The sequence below is a fragment of the Camelina sativa genome, chromosome 13, assembly GCF_000633955.1.
Source record: "Camelina sativa cultivar DH55 chromosome 13, Cs, whole genome shotgun sequence".
In the NCBI taxonomy this organism is placed as follows: domain Eukaryota; kingdom Viridiplantae; phylum Streptophyta; class Magnoliopsida; order Brassicales; family Brassicaceae; genus Camelina; species Camelina sativa.
Window position 1 is genome coordinate 15,511,373 of NC_025697.1, and position 21,767 is coordinate 15,533,139.

A 21,767-nucleotide genomic window follows, 5' to 3' on the forward strand; every position below is an offset into this window, starting at 1 on the left:
CTCCCCTCCTTTTCCTGCCCGACTTCAACAAGACCTTCAAGGTGGAATGCGACGCATCCGGCATTGGCATTGGAGCTGTTCTCACATAAGGCGGTAAACCGGTGGCATATTTCAGCGAGAAGCTCAGCGGCGCAACCCTTAGCTATCCCACTTATTACAAGGAGGTGTACACGCTGGTCAGTGCCATGGAGACTTGGCAGCACTACTTGCTCGCTCGGGAGTGCGTAATCCACACATACCATAAGACTTTGAAGCACTTGCGCGGCCAAACCAATCTCAAGAAGAGGCATGTGAAGTGGCTAGAGTTCATCAAATCCTTCCCATACGTTATCAGGTATAAGAAAGGAAAGGAAAACGTCGTAGCTGATGCCCTTTCCCGAAGACACGCCTTGATCACCACCATGGACGCCAAAGTATTGGGGTTCGAGATCATCAAGGACGCGTACGCAGATAATGCAGAGTTTGGAGAATGTTTCAAGAACTTTGGCAAAGGCAACTATGCAGAGTTCTATGTGTATGAGGGCTATTTATTCAGAGGTCGGCGCCTTTGCATCCCAGCCGGTTCTATCCGTGACCTATTGATCAGAGAAGCGCATAGTGGAGGTCTGACCGGATATTTTGGCGTGGCCAAAACTCTAGCCATGCTACAAGAGCACTTCTTTTGGCAAAGGATGCAGAGCATGGTCGAGAAGCATTGCGGCCAGTGCGTAGTGTGCCGAGCCTCCAAATCTACCACTCATCCTCACGGACTCTACACACAGTTACCGGTCTCAACAGGTCCTTGGGTCGACCTGTCCATGGACTTCGTCCTCGGATTGCCACCAATACATTGGAAGGACACCATTTTTGTAGCGGTCGATCGTTTCTCCAAAATGGCCCACTTCATTACATGCCACAAGAGCAACGACGCGACTAACTTAACCAACCTGTTCTTTATGCATGTGGTCCGTCTTCACGGTCTTCCCCGGAAGATCATGTAACGCCCGCGATCCTGAATAGGATCGTAGGCCATGGCTTGGTCCGGGATGGTAGGGTGATCTCGGACAAGTCGGGAAAGNTCATAAGCATAAGTAAATGCTTAGGATGGTCCGGTTGGTCGGTGGAAAGGGGTGCGGCTCGGAAGTGGATCAGGAACCGCCAGGTTCGCCGTGAAACAACCGAACTGATGCGCATGCTACCNGGACAGCTTGTGGCCAGCTGTGGTCAGCTCGGCCAGCTAGTGCCAGCTCGACCAGCTGCCAGGGAGCTCGACCCAACTCGACCCAGCTCGACCAGCTGGACGACAGTGGACAGTTCACTTGCCAGCTGGGAGCTCGCGACCGAAAGGGCACGGCCTAATGGCCATGGCCGAACGGGTACGGCGAGCGTACATGAGCGAACAGGAGTGAATGAACGGATTCGTCCGAAGGGTGGCTTTTGGGGCCAAAACCGCGGCCCAGGACCCTATATAAAGGGGGCGCTCCTCTCATTCTGAAGATACGATCGGATACAGAAAAATACACCAAAAACTCGAGAGTACGAGTAAAGATCAGGAAGAAGGATCCGAGAGATAAAGAGTTCGGCGAGAAGGGTAATAAGGGTCGGAGGTACGGTACAGTACCGTCCATATAGGCTCTGGGAATTGGGGTAGTGCATCAATCATAAGCATAAGTAAATGCTTAGGATGGTCCGGTTGGTCGGTGGAAAGGGGTGCGGCTCGGAAGTGGATCAGGAACCGCCAGGTTCGCCGTGAAACAACCGAACTGATGCGCATGCTACCTCCCTACCGATCAGCGTACCATCCGGGGTGTCCGAGTACGGACAAATCAGGCGGAGAAAAGTAAACGTGGCTCGGCGGTTGGACAGGGATCGGTACAGACCCCCAGTACACCGTCCGAACTGATGCGCGGGATAACTCTCTACCGGCCGACCTCTGTACTGGACGGTTATTAGTACCTAGCGTGCATTGCATGACATGTACAACGGAAAAGGGAATGTTATTGATGCCTACTTGGTTTCAGGAAAGGAGGGTGATCGCGGGAAAGGAAGTGCTTAGGCGCGGGACTCATGGCTGGGAAGATGAGTGGTGGTGGTGTGAAGGGTAGATAGGATCGATTATACAGCTTGTACTAGCTTATTATGCAAACTCATAAGTTGTATCGAATCTTTTGATTACTTAATGAATATCGAATGTTTACTTACTCTAAGTATTATATCATAAGGATTATGTATGAATCACAGAATGTGCAAACGAGCATTGTTTAAAGGAATGGCCCTAAAATATGACTGAGTAGTGTAATGGGACGGGAGAACCTCTCCGGCCATAGATGGCCGGGGATGGGGTCTTTCAAGTTGGTATCAGAGCATGCTTGGTTCTAGGACCGATAATGCGGGTTTGGGGCATCACCACTCATCGGCTTCATTGGATCTCGCGGTAGTTGTTCTTACTGTTTGCGGTTTGTTAATTTAGCCGTGACTAATGCATAATTTTGCAGATGGGTAAGAGCAGCAAGGAAAAGAAAAGAAAAGGCAAGGAGGTGGCCGATGGGACCATGGACGCGGAGACTATGGTCGATGCGGACGTAGGGAACACGGACACCCTGATTGCAGCCGGACCTGAGGCTGGAGAAAAACAACCGGATAATGATAAGCCGGAGAGTAGCGGAGCTACGGACGTGAATAGGCAACCGAATGTTGTACCATCGTCCCAGGAACAGTGGGAAACGATGAAGGCCATGATGGCACAGCTGGACGTGCTCACAAAGGCGTTGGTACCGGATCCTGTGGTACCAACGGTACGTAGCAAGATTGTTGCGGGGACCATTGGGGTAGGTCCTGGAGATTCTCCGAGAAAGAGAAAGGACTACCTTGATGCACTAGAGCATGTCACGAGGCTAAAGACAAAACATTTCCCGGGTAGTACGGACCCGATTGTGGCTGACAAGTGGAGGAGTCGACTTGTAAGGAACTTCAACTCCACTCGCTGTCCGGAGGAGTATCAAAAGGACATTGCTGTCCATTTCCTGGAAGACGAAGCCCATGACTGGTGGGTATCAGTGGAGAAACGTACAGGTGGTCAAGTCCTAACCTATGCGGACTTTGAGATAGAATTCAACAAGAAATTCTTTCCCCCGGAGGCTTGGGATCGACTGGAAAGCGAGTACCTGAACCTGGTACAAGGGGAGATGACGGTACGCGCGTATGACGTTGAGTTCAGTCGCCTTAGGCGCTTTGTGGGAAAGGAAATTGAGGATGAGAAAGCACAAGTACGTCGCTTTATCCGTGGACTAAGGGTAGACATCCGCAACCATTGCGTGAACGGTGTCTTTAACTCGGTCGTGGAAGTGGTGGAAAGGGCGGCTATGATCGAAGCTGGGATAGAGGAAGAGAAACAGCTCAAACGCGAGAAAGTTTCTTCTCGTTCGACTCACCCAGCCAAAACCACCGACCGAAAGAGGAAGTGGGACAAGGTGGATAACGCAAGGTCTGAACCCAAGTATGGGGAGTGCAAGACTTGCGGAAAGTACCACAGCGGTTCTTGCTGGAAGGCCGTGGGTGCATGCGGACGCTGTGGAAGTAAGGACCATGAGATCCGAAACTGTCCAAGGATGGACAATGGCAATGGGCCAAGGACCTGCTACTTGTGCGGGAAGGAGGGACATTTTAAGAGGGAATGTCCAAAGCTTGATCAACGGGGAAACCGTGGCGAGGAAACTTTACCGCCACCACCAAAGAGACAGGCTGTTGCACCACGCGTGTATGAGCTGTCTGAGGAAACTGCCGATGGGAACTACAGGGCGATTACTGGTATGTAACGAGAACCCTTTTTAGTTCAATTCGTGCATTACATAGCATCATGGTGCATGTCTATGGGGAAAAGGGTACTTAGCATTCTAGAGGAATGTGTAGGGACCTTAAGTATAGGAGGTGTGGAAACGCACACCTTGTTTGATTCGGGGGCCACACACTGTTTTGTGAGCCCAGAAATGATAGGAAAAGGTGGGTTCCAGAGAGAACCAAACACCGAATATGGAATGGTCCGAGCAGCCGGCGGGCAGGTGATGTTCCCGTACGGTGTAGTTCGCGGCATCTCGGTCATTTTCAATGGTGTGGATATGCCTACTGACCTAATCATTGTGCCACTCATGAAACATGATGTTATCTTGGGGATGGACTGGTTGGGAAAGTACAAGGCTCACATTGACTGTCACCGAGGGAGAGTAAATTTTGAGGGAAAGGAAGGAACATTGAGATTCCAGGGAATAAGATCAACTTCGGGAAGTTTGATCATCTCAGCAATCCAGGCGGAAAGGATGCTGGAGAAAGGTTGTGAGGCGTACTTAGCCACAATCACAACAAAGGAAGTTGGGGAAAATAAGGAACTGGATGAGATTCCGGTAGCCAATGAATTTGCCGATGTGTTTGAAGCGGTACGGGGAGTGCCGCCGGATAGATCAGATCCGTTCACCATCGAGCTGGAACCGGGGACGACCCCTATATCTAAAGCGCCTTACCGGATGGCACCGGCAGAAATGGTGGAGTTAAAGAAACAATTGGAAGAATTGTTGGAAAAAGGGTTTATCAGACCAAGTAGTTCACCTTGGGGTACACCGGTCTTGTTTGTGAAGAAAAAGGATGGTAGCTTTAGGCTATTCATTGATTACCGGGGGCTGAATAGGGTTACGGTGAAGAATAAGTACCCATTGCCCCGGATAGACGAGCTGATGGATAACCTCCGAGGTGCAAAGTGGTTCTCAAAGATAGACTTGGACTCGGGGTACCATCAAATTCCGATAGAGCCATCGGACATTCAGAAAACGGCTTTCCGGACGAGGTACGGCCACTTTGAGTTGTGGTTATGCCGTTCGGATTGACCAATGCACCGGCAGCCTTCATGAAAATGATGAATGGTGTCTTCCGGGAATTCTTGGACGAGTTTGTAATCATTTTCATTGATGACATACTTGTCTACTCGAAGGATTGGGAGACTCATCAGAATCATTTAAGGGCAGTTTTGGTGCGGTTAAGGGAACAAAAGCTTTTCGCGAAATTAAGCAAATGCTCGTTTTGGCAAAGGAGTGTCGGGTTCCTTGGACACATTGTCTCGGACCAAGGAGTGTCCGTGGATCCGGAAAAGATCAAGTCGATAAAGGACTGGCCACGTCCGAGGAATGCCACCGAGATAAGGAGCTTACTTGGGTTAGCTGGATATTACCGAAGATTCGTCAAAGGCTTTGCGGGTATGTCCCAGCCAATGACGTGATTGACGGGGAAAGATACCAAGTTCCTATGGACGGAGGAATGCGAGAAAAGTTTTACGGAGTTAAAGGCGATGCTCACAAGTGCTCCGGTACTGGCGCTGCCGGAAACGGATGAGCCGTACATAGTGTACACTGACGCCTCTATAACCGGGCTAGGTTGTGTATTAATGCAAAGGGGCAGTGTAATCGCATATGCTTCAAGGCAACTGCGTAAGCACGAGAGAAATTACCCAACGCATGACTTAGAGATGGCCACGGTGGTGTTTGCGTTGAAGATTTGGCGTTCATATCTCTATGGAGCCAAAGTTCAAATCTTCACCGATTACAAGAGTCTGAAATACATATTCACCCAGCCAGAGTTAAATCTAAGGCAAAGACGGTGGATGGAGTTTGTCACGGACTATGACTTGGATATTGCCTATCAACCGGGAAAGGCGAATCAAGTCGCAGATGCTTTGAGTAGGAGACGCTTCGATGTGGAAGCTGAGAAAAATCAGGAAGCATTGGTTTATATGCTGGGGACCTTGCATTTAAATGTATTGTCGGGAGCAGTGGAGCCATTGGGCTTAGGGGCAGCTGATCAAGCGGACCTACTTAGTAGAATTCGTTTGGCTCAGGAAAATGACAAGGAACTAAAGGGTTGGGCGGAGAATAATAAAACTGAGTTCCAAACATCGAACAATGGAACCATTGTGGTGAATGGACGGGTGTGTGTGCCGCAAAGTAAGGAACTAAGGGACGAAATCCTAAGGGAAGCGCACCAGTCTAAGTTCTCAATCCACCCCGGTTCGACCAAGATGTATCGCGATCTGAAACGATACTATCACTGGAAGGGAATGAAAAGAGATGTGGCCGCGTGGGTTGCTAAGTGTAAAACCTGTCAACTCGTTAAGGCCGAGCATCAGGTACCGAGCGGTTTGGTCCAAAGTCTACCCATGCCGGAATGGAAATGGGATCATGTGACCATGGACTTCGTGACTGGGTTGCCTATGAGCAAGTGGAAACACGATGCAGTCTGGGTAGTGGTTGACAGATTGACCAAATCTGCACACTTCATCGCAATCGCGGAAACGGATGGGGCCGAAGTGATCGCGGCCAGGTACATGGAAGAGATTGTCCGGCTTCACGGGGTACCGGTGAGCATTGTCTCAGACCGTGATACACGGTTTACCTCGCTATTCTGGAAAGCTTTTCAAAAGGCCCTGGGAACAAGGGTGAACTTGAGTACAGCGTACCACCCATAGACGGACGGGCAGTCCGAAAGAACAATTCAGACGCTCGAAGATATGTTGCGAGCATGCGTACTGGATTGGGGTGGAATCTGGGAAAGTTACTTGAACTTGGTGGAATTCGCATACAACAATAGCTACCAAGCTAGTATCGGAATGTCGCCTTATGAAGCNTATGAAACGATACTATCACTGGAAGGGAATGAAAAGAGATGTGGCCTCGTGGGTTGCCAAGTGTAAAACCTGTCAACTCGTTAAGGCCGAGCATCAGGTGCCGAGCGGTTTGGTCCAAAGTCTACCCATGCCGGAATGGAAATGGGATCATGTGACCATGGACTTTGTGACTGGGTTGCCTATGAGCAAGTGGAAACACGATGCGGTCTGGGTAGTGGTTGACAGATTGACCAAATCTGCACACTTCATCGCAATCGCAGAAACAGATGGGGCCGAAGTGATCGCGGTCAGGTACATGGAAGAGATTGTCTGGCTTCACGGGGTACCGGTGAGCATTGTCTCAGACCGTGATACACGGTTTACCTCGCTATTCTGGAAAGCTTTTCAAAAGGCCCTGGGAACAAGGGTGAACTTGAGTACAGCGTACCACCCACAGACGGACGGGCAGTCCGAAAGAACAATTCAGACGCTCGAGGATATGTTGCGAGCATGCGTACTGGATTGGGGTGGAGGCTGGGAAAGTTACTTGAACTTGGTGGAATTCGCATACAACAATAGCTACCAAGCTAGTATTGGAATGTCGCCTTATGAAGCGCTATATGGCCGAGCATGTCGAACGCCTTTGTGTTGGACGCCGGTTGGGGAACGGACGTTATTCGGACCTGGGATTGTGGACAAAACGGCCAACAAGCTAAGGTTCTTAAAAATCAAGTTGAAAGAAGCCCAAAACCGACAGAAAAGTTATGGGGACAAGCGTCGGAAAGAGTTGGAGTTTGAAGTAGGTGACTTGGTGTACCTTAAGGCCATGACCTATACGGGAAAAGGGCGTTTCACTAAGAGAAAAAAATTGAGCCTAAGGTACGTTGGTCCGTACAAGGTACTTGAACGGGTAAGTGCGGTGGCATACAAGCTGGAGTTACCACCAAAGTTAGACGCTTTCCACAAGGTGTTCCATGTATCTCAACTTCGGAAATGCCTAAGAGAAGAGGATGAAATGGTCGAAGATGTTCCGGCTGAGTTGCAAGAGAACTTGACCGTGGAAGCAACACCTATTCGGATCATTGATCGAATGGTAAAGGAAATGCGCAGGAAGAGGATGAACATGGTAAAAATCTTGTGGAACTGCGGCGGACGGGAGGAAGCTACTTGGGAAACTGAAAACAAGATGAAGGCCGATTTTCCTAAATGGTTCAAGGAGATGGGTGAAGATCAACTTGATCCGGATTCGGGGACGAATCCCTTTCAAGGGGGGGAGACTTGTAACGCCCGCGATCCTGAATAGGATCGTAGGCCATGGCTTGGTCCGGGATGGTAGGGTGATCTCGGACAAGTCGGGAAAGAGCTACTCGTTAGCTCGGTCAAGGGGGAAAAACGAGCCAAGTATGGGACAAGTATTGGTCAGCTCCGGACAGCTCCGGGCCAGCTCCGGACAGCTCTCGGCCAGCTCAGGACCAGCTGCCAGGGAGCTCGACCCAACTCGACCCTGCTCGACCAGCTGGACAACATTGGACAGTTCACTGGCCAGCTGGGAGCTCGGGACCGAAAGGGCACGGCCTAATGGCCATGGTCGAACGGGTACGGCGAGCGTACATGAGCGAACAGGAATGAATGAACGGATTCGTCCGAAGGGTGCCTTTTGGGGCCAAAACCGCGGCCCAGGACCCTATATAAAGGGGGCGCTCGTCTCATTCTGAAGATACGATCGGATACAGAAAAATACACCAAAAACTCGAGAGTACGAGTAAAGATCAGGAAGAAGGATCCGAGAGATAAAGAGTTCGGCGAGAAGGGTAATAAGGGTCGGAGGTACGGTACAGTACCGTCCATATAGGCTCTGGGAATTGGGGTAGTGCATCAAACATAAGCATAAGTAATGGCTTAGGATGGTCCGGTTGGTCGGAGGAAAGGGGGTGCGGCTCGGAAGTGGATCGGGAACCGCCAGGTTCACCGTGAAACAACCGAACTGATGCGCATGCTACCTCCCTACCGATCAGCGTACCATTCGGGGTGTCCGAGTACGGACAAATCGGGCGGAGAAAAGTAAACGCGGCACGGCGGTTGGACAGGGATCGGTACAGACCCCCAGTACACCGTCCGAACTGATGCGCGGGATAACTCTCTACCGGCCGACCTCTGTACTGGACGGTTATTAGTACCTAGCGTGCATTGCATGACATGTACAGCGGAAAAGGGAATGTTATTGATGCCTACTTGGTTTCAGGAAATGAGGGTGATCGCGGGAAAGGAAGTGCTTAGGCGCGGGACTCATGGCCGGGAAGATGAGTGGTGGTGGTGTGAAGGGTAGATAGGATCGATTATACAGCTTGTACTAGCTTATTATGCAAACTCATAAGTTGTATCGAATCCTTTGATTACTTAATGAATATCGAATGTTTACTTACTCTAAGTATTATATCATAAGGATTATGTATGAATCACAGAATGTGCAAACGAACATTGTTTAAAGGAATGGCCCTAAAATATGACTAAGTAGTGTAATGGGAGGGGAGAACCTCTCCGGCCATAGATGGCCGGGGATGGGGTCTTTCAGATCATCTCGGACCGGGAACCAAGATTCCTTAGTCACTTCTGGCGTACTTTGTGGAAGAAACTGGGGACAAAATTACTCTATCACACCGCCACACACCCTCTGACCGACGGGCAGACCGAAGTCGTCAACCGGACTCTTGGTGCGTTACTACGTACGGCTATCTCGAGCAACAAAGGGACTTGGTTAGAATGCATCCCACTCATCGAGTTTGCCTACAACCAAGCGGTTCATTCGGCCACCAAGAAGTCACCGTTCAAGGTCGCCTATGGGTTCAAACCATTGACCCCGATGGACTTGTTACCATTACCTCCGGGCGAGACTGAATGCCAAGACGGAGCCGCTAAGGCTGAACTGGTCAAACGTCTGCACGAAGAAGTCCTAGCCAACATCGAGAGGAGGAACGAACAATACGCCCGATACGCCAACAAAGGACGCAAGCAAATGCTCTTCCAACCTGGCGAATGGGTGTGGCTACACCTTCGGCCAAAGAGGTTTGCCCAGAAAAGGAAGGACAAACACAGCCCACGGGGCGACGAACCTTTCCGGATCGTCGAGAAGATCAACGACAATGCCTATGGACTTGAGCTTCCCGGTGAGTACCACACATCAACATTATTTAATGTTGCTGATTTAGTTCCGTTTGATGCAGGTGATGACGAAGATGTTTTGGGGACAAAACCTTTGCAAGGGGGAGGGAATGATGTGAGCACCGGACCGGAGACGCGGCCAGGAACACTCGCACCAAACCCGGACACCGACCGAACACGTGTATCACTCGCGGAACAACTCAAAGCCAGCATGCCGAGGATCACTCCCGGTGCAACCACGCGGAGCAAGAGCTCATCCAGGGCTTCCAAGCAAAGGATCAACCACTTGGTCCAAACCTTCGTCCAAGAAGACCAAGAGATCGACTCGGCCAAGGCAACCATCAGCGAGACCGTCCGTACGGCCTTCGTCCTTACCCAAGGATGAGGGCGCCAAAGACGGTAAGATCATGACTCGTACTCTTTTTCCTTACTTCGGGTTTTTCCCATGAGGTTTACCAGAGAAGGTTTTAACGAGGCGATGAGTCCTACCGCACAATGTCGCGTTTAACCCAAGGACGCATGCAACGCCGCGTTTAACATCAGTGACGTGGCAATCAGAGCTCGGCCTAAGGACGCGGCCTTTCTATTATCTTTTTCCTTTAAAATTTGCGTTTTGATTTTATCTAGAGTCTTCCCTTGTGAACGTTGGAATAGTGTGACGTGTGTGGCCTTGTTTAAACCACATAGAGGGCGACGTGTTCACCGTCCGTGGAGACGCGTCAAGGGCAACGTGTGCGGACCATAGCGAGTCCGCGTGTCCCTAGTCCCTTCTAAACCCTTACACTATTTAAACTTCCAACGCCCCTAGCTTAGACTCTTTAGACTTGAATGAAATCATAATTTTTTAAAGAGAGAATCTTTGCTTCTTGTCTCAACCCTCTTTCTCGCAACAAAGTCCGGGACTTAGCTTGAAAGAAACCCTAGAAGGATCGATCCGGGATCGCTCTTCTTCTAGTCGGCGTACGACGCTCACCACCGCTCGTGTACACTGCCGGTTCAATCCGTACCATCGTCATCGCACGACGTCCGATTCAGATTGTTAGCTGTGTCTCACTTCGACTCCATCATCCTCTAGAGAACCGAGGTCGAGTTGCTTACTCGGTTCGCTAGCCACCGTCCGTACTCCCCGGTCCGTCTGTCCGCTACCGCGTTCAGCCGTCCTTACCATCTGTCTTTCATCACCTTCCGTTCTATTCCGTATTCTATCCGTCCATTTCTTCTCAAAACTCATTCTCTCTCTACTTTCATCCCACCTCCCTTTGTCCGAGAAAAGTACTTGTCTTTCCGTCCGTCCAACGACGTAAAACTCCGTCCGAGCGTCTAGGCCGTCCGGCGTTCACATCACAAACCCTCACAAACAACCACATAAGAAATCAACACCTAAAAACACACAAAAGCACACATCTAATCGCTTAAATAAGCCATGGTCCCACACTCACCTCTAAAACCAGCAGATCTGACGAAGAACAACGAGATTCAATCCTTCCAACGACACCTACTTGTCACCCTCGCTCAGATCTCCTTCTCCATGTTCCAAAAACACCAAAATCCGACTTAGAAATCTCCAGAAACTCACAGAAACTTCTCAAGAACTTTTTAGAACTTTTCTCCTCTTTCTCTTTTCCAGAAACGAAAAAAGTGGCTTAAAGAATAAGTGGCGTCATGTTCTCCCTTTAAATACTTGAGCCCTAGGTTTCCATCAACTAAACCGCGTCAAACCGGAGAAAATAGAACTAACCCAAACACCAATCGCGCGGTTGCATTGATCGATGCACTCACTTGCGTCGATTGATGCACAACCAGGATTTCTGGTTCACGGGCGTTACAATTATTCTTGATCTCATTGAAGTCTCCCATTACTAATTTAGGCTTTGCTTTGATAAAGGCCGACTTTAGCAAAATTCTTCAACATTCGCCACATGTGTTGTCTTGGTTTTCTCACCGAATTCCCATAGACATAGGTTTAGCAAAAAGTGGATGGCCCTTTCGTCATATATAGATCAATATAGTAAAGTGTAGGTGGAGACAGAAAAACACATTTTACCGTATTCCGCCAAAAGATAGCTAGACTCCCACTTAAACTATCGGGAAAGATCAAGATTTNAATTACTCTATCACACCGCCACACACCCTCTGACCGACGGGCAGACCGAAGTCGTCAACCGGACTCTTGGTGCGTTACTACGTACGGCTATCTCGAGCAACAAAGGGACTTGGTTAGAATGCATCCCACTCATCGAGTTTGCCTACAACCAAGCGGTTCATTCGGCCACCAAGAAGTCACCGTTCAAGGTCGCCTATGGGTTCAAACCATTGACCCCGATGGACTTGTTACCATTACCTCCGGGCGAGACTGAATGCCAAGACGGAGCCGCTAAGGCTGAACTGGTCAAACGTCTGCACGAAGAAGTCCTAGCCAACATCGAGAGGAGGAACGAACAATACGCCCGATACGCCAACAAAGGACGCAAGCAAATGCTCTTCCAACCTGGCGAATGGGTGTGGCTACACCTTCGGCCAAAGAGGTTTGCCCAGAAAAGGAAGGACAAACACAGCCCACGGGGCGACGAACCTTTCCGGATCGTCGAGAAGATCAACGACAATGCCTATGGACTTGAGCTTCCCGGTGAGTACCACACATCAACATTATTTAATGTTGCTGATTTAGTTCCGTTTGATGCAGGTGATGACGAAGATGTTTTGGGGACAAAACCTTTGCAAGGGGGAGGGAATGATGTGAGCACCGGACCGGAGACGCGGCCAGGAACACTCGCACCAAACCCGGACACCGACCGAACACGTGTATCACTCGCGGAACAACTCAAAGCCAGCATGCCGAGGATCACTCCCGGTGCAACCACGCGGAGCAAGAGCTCATCCAGGGCTTCCAAGCAAAGGATCAACCACTTGGTCCAAACCTTCGTCCAAGAAGACCAAGAGATCGACTCGGCCAAGGCAACCATCAGCGAGACCGTCCGTACGGCCTTCGTCCTTACCCAAGGATGAGGGCGCCAAAGACGGTAAGATCATGACTCGTACTCTTTTTCCTTACTTCGGGTTTTTCCCATGAGGTTTACCAGAGAAGGTTTTAACGAGGCGATGAGTCCTACCGCACAATGTCGCGTTTAACCCAAGGACGCATGCAACGCCGCGTTTAACATCAGTGACGTGGCAATCAGAGCTCGGCCTAAGGACGCGGCCTTTCTATTATCTTTTTCCTTTAAAATTTGCGTTTTGATTTTATCTAGAGTCTTCCCTTGTGAACGTTGGAATAGTGTGACGTGTGTGGCCTTGTTTAAACCACATAGAGGGCGACGTGTTCACCGTCCGTGGAGACGCGTCAAGGGCAACGTGTGCGGACCATAGCGAGTCCGCGTGTCCCTAGTCCCTTCTAAACCCTTACACTATTTAAACTTCCAACGCCCCTAGCTTAGACTCTTTAGACTTGAATGAAATCATAATTTTTTAAAGAGAGAATCTTTGCTTCTTGTCTCAACCCTCTTTCTCGCAACAAAGTCCGGGACTTAGCTTGAAAGAAACCCTAGAAGGATCGATCCGGGATCGCTCTTCTTCTAGTCGGCGTACGACGCTCACCACCGCTCGTGTACACTGCCGGTTCAATCCGTACCATCGTCATCGCACGACGTCCGATTCAGATTGTTAGCTGTGTCTCACTTCGACTCCATCATCCTCTAGAGAACCGAGGTCGAGTTGCTTACTCGGTTCGCTAGCCACCGTCCGTACTCCCCGGTCCGTCTGTCCGCTACCGCGTTCAGCCGTCCTTACCATCTGTCTTTCATCACCTTCCGTTCTATTCCGTATTCTATCCGTCCATTTCTTCTCAAAACTCATTCTCTCTCTACTTTCATCCCACCTCCCTTTGTCCGAGAAAAGTACTTGTCTTTCCGTCCGTCCAACGACGTAAAACTCCGTCCGAGCGTCTAGGCCGTCCGGCGTTCACATCACAAACCCTCACAAACAACCACATAAGAAATCAACACCTAAAAACACACAAAAGCACACATCTAATCGCTTAAATAAGCCATGGTCCCACACTCACCTCTAAAACCAGCAGATCTGACGAAGAACAACGAGATTCAATCCTTCCAACGACACCTACTTGTCACCCTCGCTCAGATCTCCTTCTCCATGTTCCAAAAACACCAAAATCCGACTTAGAAATCTCCAGAAACTCACAGAAACTTCTCAAGAACTTTTTAGAACTTTTCTCCTCTTTCTCTTTTCCAGAAACGAAAAAAGTGGCTTAAAGAATAAGTGGCGTCATGTTCTCCCTTTAAATACTTGAGCCCTAGGTTTCCATCAACTAAACCGCGTCAAACCGGAGAAAATAGAACTAACCCAAACACCAATCGCGCGGTTGCATTGATCGATGCACTCACTTGCGTCGATTGATGCACAACCAGGATTTCTGGTTCACGGGCGTTACAATTATTCTTGATCTCATTGAAGTCTCCCATTACTAATTTAGGCTTTGCTTTGATAAAGGCCGACTTTAGCAAAATTCTTCAACATTCGCCACATGTGTTGTCTTGGTTTTCTCACCGAATTCCCATAGACATAGGTTTAGCAAAAAGTGGATGGCCCTTTCGTCATATATAGATCAATATAGTAAAGTGTAGGTGGAGACAGAAAAACACATTTTACCGTATTCCGCCAAAAGATAGCTAGACTCCCACTTAAACTATCGGGAAAGATCAAGATTTGATGATTGAAATGGAGATCCTTGCCAAGTTTTTGTACAAAAATATCTTTATTTTTAGTTTCTACGAGGATTAAGATATCAATTTTATACTTATGATTGATATCCTTAAGGTATGGAATTGTCAGAGGGTTCCTCAGTCTCTGGCAATTTTAAATAATCTTCTAAAATATAGTGTTATCGAACTTATGATGTGAAAAATATTAACTATTTTAAGAGATTACAAGGATTTTTACTTAAAACACACACGAGGTCAAAATCTCAAAGTTTAAAAGTGGTGTTTGAAAAGATTTTACTACATTAATACATAACAAATTTCCTAAATTCAGCCAACATCGATACTAATAAAAAGTAGAAGCTATAAGCTTCTTAAATTGTCCACATAGGATTTTAGACAACCAGTAGGGGTTAGCCATGTCACTAATTAACATTTTTACTTAAGTTGTCCACATATGATTTAAAAAACCAATAGGGATTGGACATCTCACTTATTGACATTTTTTAAAATATAGTAGTTTTCTATATTATTAAGTTTTTTGAGAAAAAGGAAAAAGTTAAATCTATAAAAATAAAAGACATTACAACGTCCCATATCAGGTAAAAAGGTTTTAGATATTGGTTCAGAACCATTATAAATAAGACTAAAATGCTTCCAACTACGAATGAGCAGGAAAGCTTGATTTATCAAGGGTCCAAATTTAAAAATTTCATTCGGTTTAATCTGATGTTTTATTTGAGCAAATAAACATTTTAAAAATGTTTCTAATTATTATAAATTTTAAATTTTCAAAAAGTTTAAAATATTATAACTATTGAATCTTTAAAAAATTTTAGCTTTTACAAATTTTTAAAAATGAGCAGGAATCTTGATTTACCATGCATCACCATTTAAAAGTTTTATTCGGTTTATACCGGTTCTTTATTTTAGAGAATTTAAACAATAACAAACTTTCCAACAAATTTATATTACATATACAATTGATTTTGGGTTCTTTATTTTAGTACGAGCTATAAGCTTCAAAGGCATCCACATAGGATTTTAAACAACCAGTGGAGATTTGACACTTCATTATTTGATATTTTGAAAAATATACTATTTTCTATATTCTAAGATCTTTTAGAAAAAGTAAAAATTTAATTTATAGAAATAAGAAAAAAATGTACAACATCCCACATTGTACAACTACGACTACGAACCATTATAAATAAATAAATAAGATTAATGTACTTACAACTACGAATGAGCATGAAAACTTGACTTATCAAACATCTAAATTTGAAAGATTTATTCAGTTTAATCTGATATTTTATTTGAGCAAATAAAAACTTAGTTTCAAAATATTATTATTTTTAAAATTTTTAATATATCATAATTTTTAAATTTAAATTTTTTATAATATTATAAATATTGAAACTTTTAAAAGGTTTAAAATAATTTTCATTGTTTTCTTACTCCATAAAAACAATGACAATTTGACAATAAAGATATCAAAAAAAAATGGAGAGTAAGAAAACAATGAATGTTTAAAATACTATAAATATTAAAAATATAAACAATTTAAGTATCTTTATTGGTTTGAGAAGTTTCACTACATGTGGATCTAAAACCGAATATATGGGTGAAAGTATCAATCAATAACTTGAGTACATATGGTATTGTGGTAGCTATGTTGGTTTTCATGAATTGCAAAAATCTTCCGAGAAAAAATTCAGTGATTTTGGTGTTAGAGTTTGCTAAAGATAAATTATGTTTACTTTAAAACAAAAAGTAAGTTGGGTAGTAATTTAAAACAAAAAGGTTTTGAATGATTATTCAGTGGAAGAAAGTGAAGGAAGCGGACGAGGAAGAGGAAAAATAAAAGTATAACGAAAAAGCGGATGGAAGTTATGTGATAATTTAAACCAAAAAATGTTCTCAATGATTATTCGGAGAAAAAAGCGAGAAATCAGACAAGAAAGAAGAAGAATAAAAGTATACAAAGAAGTAGACGGTGAAAGTAATGATGAAAACTACCATGCAAAATTGACAATGAAAATGACGAGAAATAATATGAAAAGTAAATGGAAAAAAAACAAAGACATAAGTGGTGGTTTTCAATTGAATATGAAAAACCAAAATTGGTTCATGATTCTTTTGTTCATATTTGATTCTTAAATACTATTAATTTTTATATTTTTAATTGTGTATTTAAAATAAAATTATTATCATAATAGTAACTTAAAGTTATTAGAAGATAATATTTTATAACATCAATTATATATAGTTGCATCTAATATATAAAAAATCTATACGTAGCGTGGGTTCAAAACCTAGTTTATCAAAATAATTGAAAAAAATCACAATAAACATTAAAAACTAGAGCCGAAATCACAAAAATCCAAAATAATCAAAAAAAAATTCTATCTCAAATTAACTTAAAAAAAAAATCCAAAACAAACCCAAAAATAACTAAACCGATTAAGTAATGTCCATCCCTATTAAATATTAATATATGTATATATATATATATATATAAAATAATCTAAAATCCACAAAACCTTATCAAATATTAGTTAGGCAAAATTAATTTTCCACTAGTTTTTTATTTTTATTTTTGGATATTATACTTAGTCTACTATTAATTAAAAAAAAAACCACAGATAGGCACACATAGTACAATACAATTTAAGGAGTTGGAAAAAAAAAAAAAGAACGAGTGGTGTTGCTCTGTTCACCTTCCTCTTCATCTTCCCCTGTCTCCTTCTCTCTCTATTATATATACAATACCAAAACTCTTCTCTCCCTAAATCTCTTACCCTTCCACCTCTCTTTTTCTCTCTGCATTATCTCTTCCAACTCGCTTCTCAGGTAAAGATCCATTTTTCCTCTCCAAATCCTTATTTCTCTGATCCTGTAATCTAGGGTTTTTTTTTTTTTTTTCCTTTCAATTTCGGATTCCTAAGCAATTCGTTTCGAATTTTGTATCTGGGTAATTATCATGTCGAATCCAATGCGGCTAATTCTGGAATCAGTGTTTGTTTTACCTCAATTTTATGATGATCTGTACAGTGATTTGTATCAAATTATCTAAGCTCCTTGCATGAGATCTTGTTCTTGTACAGTTTTTTCATTTCACTTAGGTTTGCTGGAACAGATTTGTTTTCTGATAGATTTGTGTTTGTTTTTTTTTTTTTTGATGTAGAATGGGAACTACCAATGGAACTGATTATGGTGCTTACACATACAAGGAGCTTGAGAGAGAGCTTTATTGGCCATCTGAGAAGCTCAAGATATCAATTACTGGCGCTGGAGGTTTCATTGCATCTCACATTGCTCGTCGTTTGAAGCACGAAGGGCATTACGTTATTGCTTCTGACTGGAAGAAGAATGAGCATATGACTGAAGATATGTTCTGTGATGAGTTCCACCTTGTTGATCTCAGGGTTATGGAGAATTGTCTCAAGGTTACTCAAGGAGTTGATCATGTCTTTAACTTGGCTGCTGATATGGGTGGTATGGGTTTTATCCAGTCCAACCACTCCGTCATCATGTATAACAACACTATGATCAGTTTCAACATGATTGAGGCTGCTAGGATCAATGGGATTAAGAGGTTAGATTATATTTCTTGGGTTTTCGAACTTACTTGTATGTGTTTTTTTTTCATTAACAACTTTTTCTGTGTTTCAGGTTCTTCTATGCTTCTAGTGCGTGTATCTATCCAGAGTTCAAGCAGCTGGAAACTACTAATGTGAGCCTGAAGGAGTCAGATGCTTGGCCTGCAGAGGTTTGTGTAACCCTGATGAATATGATTTATATGTTCTGAGTCTTTCTTATTTGACTATATACTTTGATTTCTAATGTTAATATAGCCTCAAGATGCTTATGGTTTGGAGAAACTTGCAACCGAGGAGTTGTGCAAGCATTACAACAAAGATTTTGGGATTGAGTGCCGCATTGGAAGGTTTCATAACATTTATGGTCCTTTTGGAACATGGAAAGGTAATCAAACAAACAGTTTCCAGACTTTGCGAGAATAATTAATTGTGTGTCATTGGGATTTATGTTTGCTGTACAAATTGGTTAATTTCAGGCGGAAGGGAGAAGGCTCCTGCTGCTTTCTGCAGAAAGGCTCTCACCTCCACTGATAGGTTCGAGATGTGGGGAGATGGGCTTCAAACCCGCTCATTTACCTTCATCGATGAGTGCGTTGAAGGTGTACTCAGGTGAGGGCATTAGCTCCAAATTAGAAACGATGACATTTTTGTGTTACAAATAACTGTCTGAATTTTTCACTCATTTTTGTTTTTTTAGGTTGACAAAATCAGATTTCCGTGAGCCAGTGAACATCGGAAGCGATGAGATGGTCAGCATGAATGAGATGGCTGAGATGGTTCTCAGTTTTGAGGAGAAGAAGCTTCCAATTCACCACATTCCGGGCCCAGAAGGTGTCCGTGGCCGTAACTCAGACAACAATCTCATCAAAGAAAAGCTTGGTTGGGCTCCAAATATGAGATTGAAGGTACCGACATTATTTACTCAACTAGCAGCTCAAAGAGAATTTTATGCTGATTTTGTTTTGACCATAATCGTTAAACAGGAGGGGCTTAGAATAACCTACTTCTGGATAAAGGAACAGATCGAGAAAGAGAAAGCAAGAGGAAGTGATGTTACGCTTTACGGGTCATCAAAGGTGGTTGGAACTCAAGCACCGGTTCAGTTGGGCTCACTCCGTGCGGCTGATGGAAAAGAGTGAAAGGATGGATTTACCACAGTATAAGTGGCACAGTATAAGTGGCCTTTTAAGTTCAGCAAAATGTTTAGATATACGCTTTAGGTAGCTTCCTACTGAAAAAAAGCAATTATAATAAGTGTTTTGGATTTGGGTTTTCTCTCCTGCTCATCTCTCATTATTTCTGCCGTAAACCCCTCATTCTTGTTTATTTTTAGTTGAAAAAGTTTCCATCGTTAAGTCCATTCTACTATCTATCCTTGTGGTCCTTTTCATGGTATGGATGTTCATGTTCATCATCATCGTCAACTTGATGTTGTGGTCCTGTCACGGACCAATGTCACATGTGGGTTTGAGATATCTCTTTCAACTTATCACTTTATTTACACATCTCTACGGCTTAAGGATCACTCACCTTTCTTTCTCTGCCCTCCACTTCTTTGCCCCATTCCTCGGCCTATAATGTCACACGTTATTATCTTCTCTTTGGTTCTTCGAATCTGGATAAACGACCTAGAAATATCTAAAGATTTCTTCAACAAAATTTAATTAATACTCCAATTTCTCAAGACATACTGTATTAGATATATGTATATATCTCTTGATCCGGATATTCTAATATTCCAATTTCCAGATATATTAAAATTCCGAATAATTGGAAATTGGAATGTTATCTCTTCATCCTTACTCAAGAACGGTTCATACCAACTCGTGTTGTAACTTCCGATAATGATAACATAAATATATCATTTACACTTTAAAATCTGTAATGTGCCTTTCCAAATGGCAGAGATAATAATGGGTGTGACTGAAATTCTCAGATATACATTAATACGCCTCGGGGACGTTAATGTAAAGCTCTCTCCCCCTCTCGTAAATAATGCTCAATTTACAGAGAATAGTGGCTTGCTCTAGAGATTGGTAGCTGAATAAACCGGTGTGGTTTCGAGTAAATCCTCAAATTTCCTGAGTATATCCTTTAGAGCATCCATAAACCCATCTTTTGTTGAAGCATCTGCGGTTTGTTTGTCTCTGTTATTCAATTGAGCAAATATTGTCTTATATAAAAGAGCCACTGGTTCGTTGTCTGAAGATAACGGAGGCAACCCAAACTCTTTTCCATTCTTTATTATCAGAGTCTTTATAAGATCTGGCCATCCTTGGCTGTCTTTCCAGTTCGTCACTTCCAGAATCGTTTTCTCTATGAGACACTTGAGTGTCTTCTCGTCAGCAAGAATCTGAGAAAAATGATTGATCAAGCTGGTTAAGAGATCCATGCTTTTATTCTGTAAGTGTTCCTTACAAACTTTAAATTCTATTAAGCAAAAAGGGAGTGTGAATTAACCACCTTACGCAGCCTTGATCCAGTAAAAATCTCAACGTTCTGGACAATGGTTATTGGTTTCTCATGAAGGACATCTGCTATTCCTTGTAGAACTGGCTGCAATAGTTGTGCAAATTGTGCTTGTCCAAGTTCTTCATCACCATCAGCATCATGCTTCTTAATGATATCATCTAAGATGGGAAATTCTGTTCCAAAAAATCCCCACTATGTTAAAACAACAATGAGAATGAAATGACCCAAAGGAAACATAGCTATTGAAGAATATTGAATCCTAAACCACAAATACCACAAGCAGAGAAATACATGACACAGTATAATAATATGTTAACTACTAGAAAGCTTCTGCTTAAATGATTTCAAAATTGTTGATTTCAGGGCTCACAAAACATCAATCCACAGACTAGCGCAACGGTTACAATTCCGTGACAACGAACAAGACTGAAACTTGAAAAAGAANCAAACAATACCCACTATGTTAAAACAACAATGAAAATGAAATGATCCAAAGGAAACATAGCTGTTGAAGAATATTGAATCCTAAACCACAAATACCACAAACAGAGAAATACATGACACAGTATACTATGTTAACTGCTAGAAAGAGCTTCTCCTTAAATGATTTCAAAAGTGTTGATTTCATGGCTCACAAAACCAATCCACAGACAAGCGCAGCGGTTACAATTCCGTGACAACGAACAAGACTGAAACTTGGAAAAAGAAAGAAGAGAACCTGAGAGTGAAGGAACACCCATCTCAACACCCATATGTACAAGAGCATTTCGTATCTCGCTTTTACAAATCTTTCCGTTATCTTCTTCATCCAAATCAGTGAACAAGTTCTCTGCCAACATTGCAAAATCATCTTCATCCTCCAAAAACATCTTCAACATACTCCCATCAAGAACCGACACCACAATTGGAGCATCTATATAATCACATAAACAAAGTATCATCATCATCATCATCAATCAAATCCATAAACTAAACCTATCGTTCACACACAGATCCATCTATCTATGCATCAAATTTATATTGATCCTATTACCTCTAAGAGCATCGGCAACGGCGGAGATGAAAACTCCGAGTTTCTCAGAAGCTTGTTGTTGATTGAACTCCGTACGTCGGAAACTGACGTCATCTCCATCGGAGACTCGAGAGATCGCCGCGTCTTTGAGATTTGGCGGTAGTGAGAGTCCCGAGAGAGATTCA

General features: G+C 44.0%; 3 protein-coding genes across 5 annotated transcripts in view; 2 read left to right on the top strand and 1 right to left on the bottom strand.

The window, feature by feature from the left end:
- On the top strand, positions 2,532-3,794 carry LOC104738265. The gene has a single exon (XM_010458466.1). It carries the CDS (start codon positions 2,532-2,534, stop codon positions 3,792-3,794), a length of 1,263 nt encoding a protein of 420 aa, XP_010456768.1.
- Positions 17,165-19,458, top strand: LOC104736843 (GDP-mannose 3,5-epimerase). Its single transcript, XM_010456910.1, has 7 exons — positions 17,165-17,349; positions 17,684-18,094; positions 18,172-18,268; positions 18,354-18,483; positions 18,575-18,707; positions 18,796-19,003; positions 19,082-19,458. Exons 2-7 carry the CDS (start codon positions 17,685-17,687, stop codon positions 19,235-19,237), a joined length of 1,134 nt encoding a protein of 377 aa, XP_010455212.1. The 5' UTR covers positions 17,165-17,349; position 17,684; the 3' UTR covers positions 19,238-19,458.
- Positions 19,912-21,767, bottom strand: part of LOC104736844 — a 4,031-nt gene continuing 2,175 nt past the window's right edge. The window contains exons 2-5 of one of the 3 annotated variants that reach the window (XM_010456911.2): positions 21,604-21,735; positions 21,289-21,483; positions 20,562-20,743; positions 19,912-20,451 (exon numbers count right to left, since the gene is read on the bottom strand). In XM_010456911.2, the coding sequence (XP_010455213.1) occupies positions 20,125-20,451; positions 20,562-20,743; positions 21,289-21,483; positions 21,604-21,735 (836 nt within the window). In that variant the 3' untranslated portion in view covers positions 19,912-20,124. The remainder of the gene's footprint in view (positions 20,452-20,561; positions 20,744-21,288; positions 21,484-21,603; positions 21,736-21,767) is intronic. The other 2 variants (XM_019234666.1, XM_019234665.1) reach the window with 2 other exon arrangements.

Coding starts and splice junctions, on each gene's coding strand:
- LOC104738265 (XM_010458466.1), top strand. CDS start 2,532: ATGGACGCGGAGACTATGGTCGATGCGGACGTAGGGAACACGGACACC.
- LOC104736843 (XM_010456910.1), top strand. CDS start 17,685: ATGGGAACTACCAATGGAACTGATTATGGTGCTTACACATACAAGGAG. Junction 18,708..18,795: donor TGCGTTGAAGGTGTACTCAG/GTGAGGGCATTA, acceptor TTGTTTTTTTAG/GTTGACAAAATCAGATTTCC. Junction 19,004..19,081: donor CTCCAAATATGAGATTGAAG/GTACCGACATTA, acceptor ATCGTTAAACAG/GAGGGGCTTAGAATAACCTA.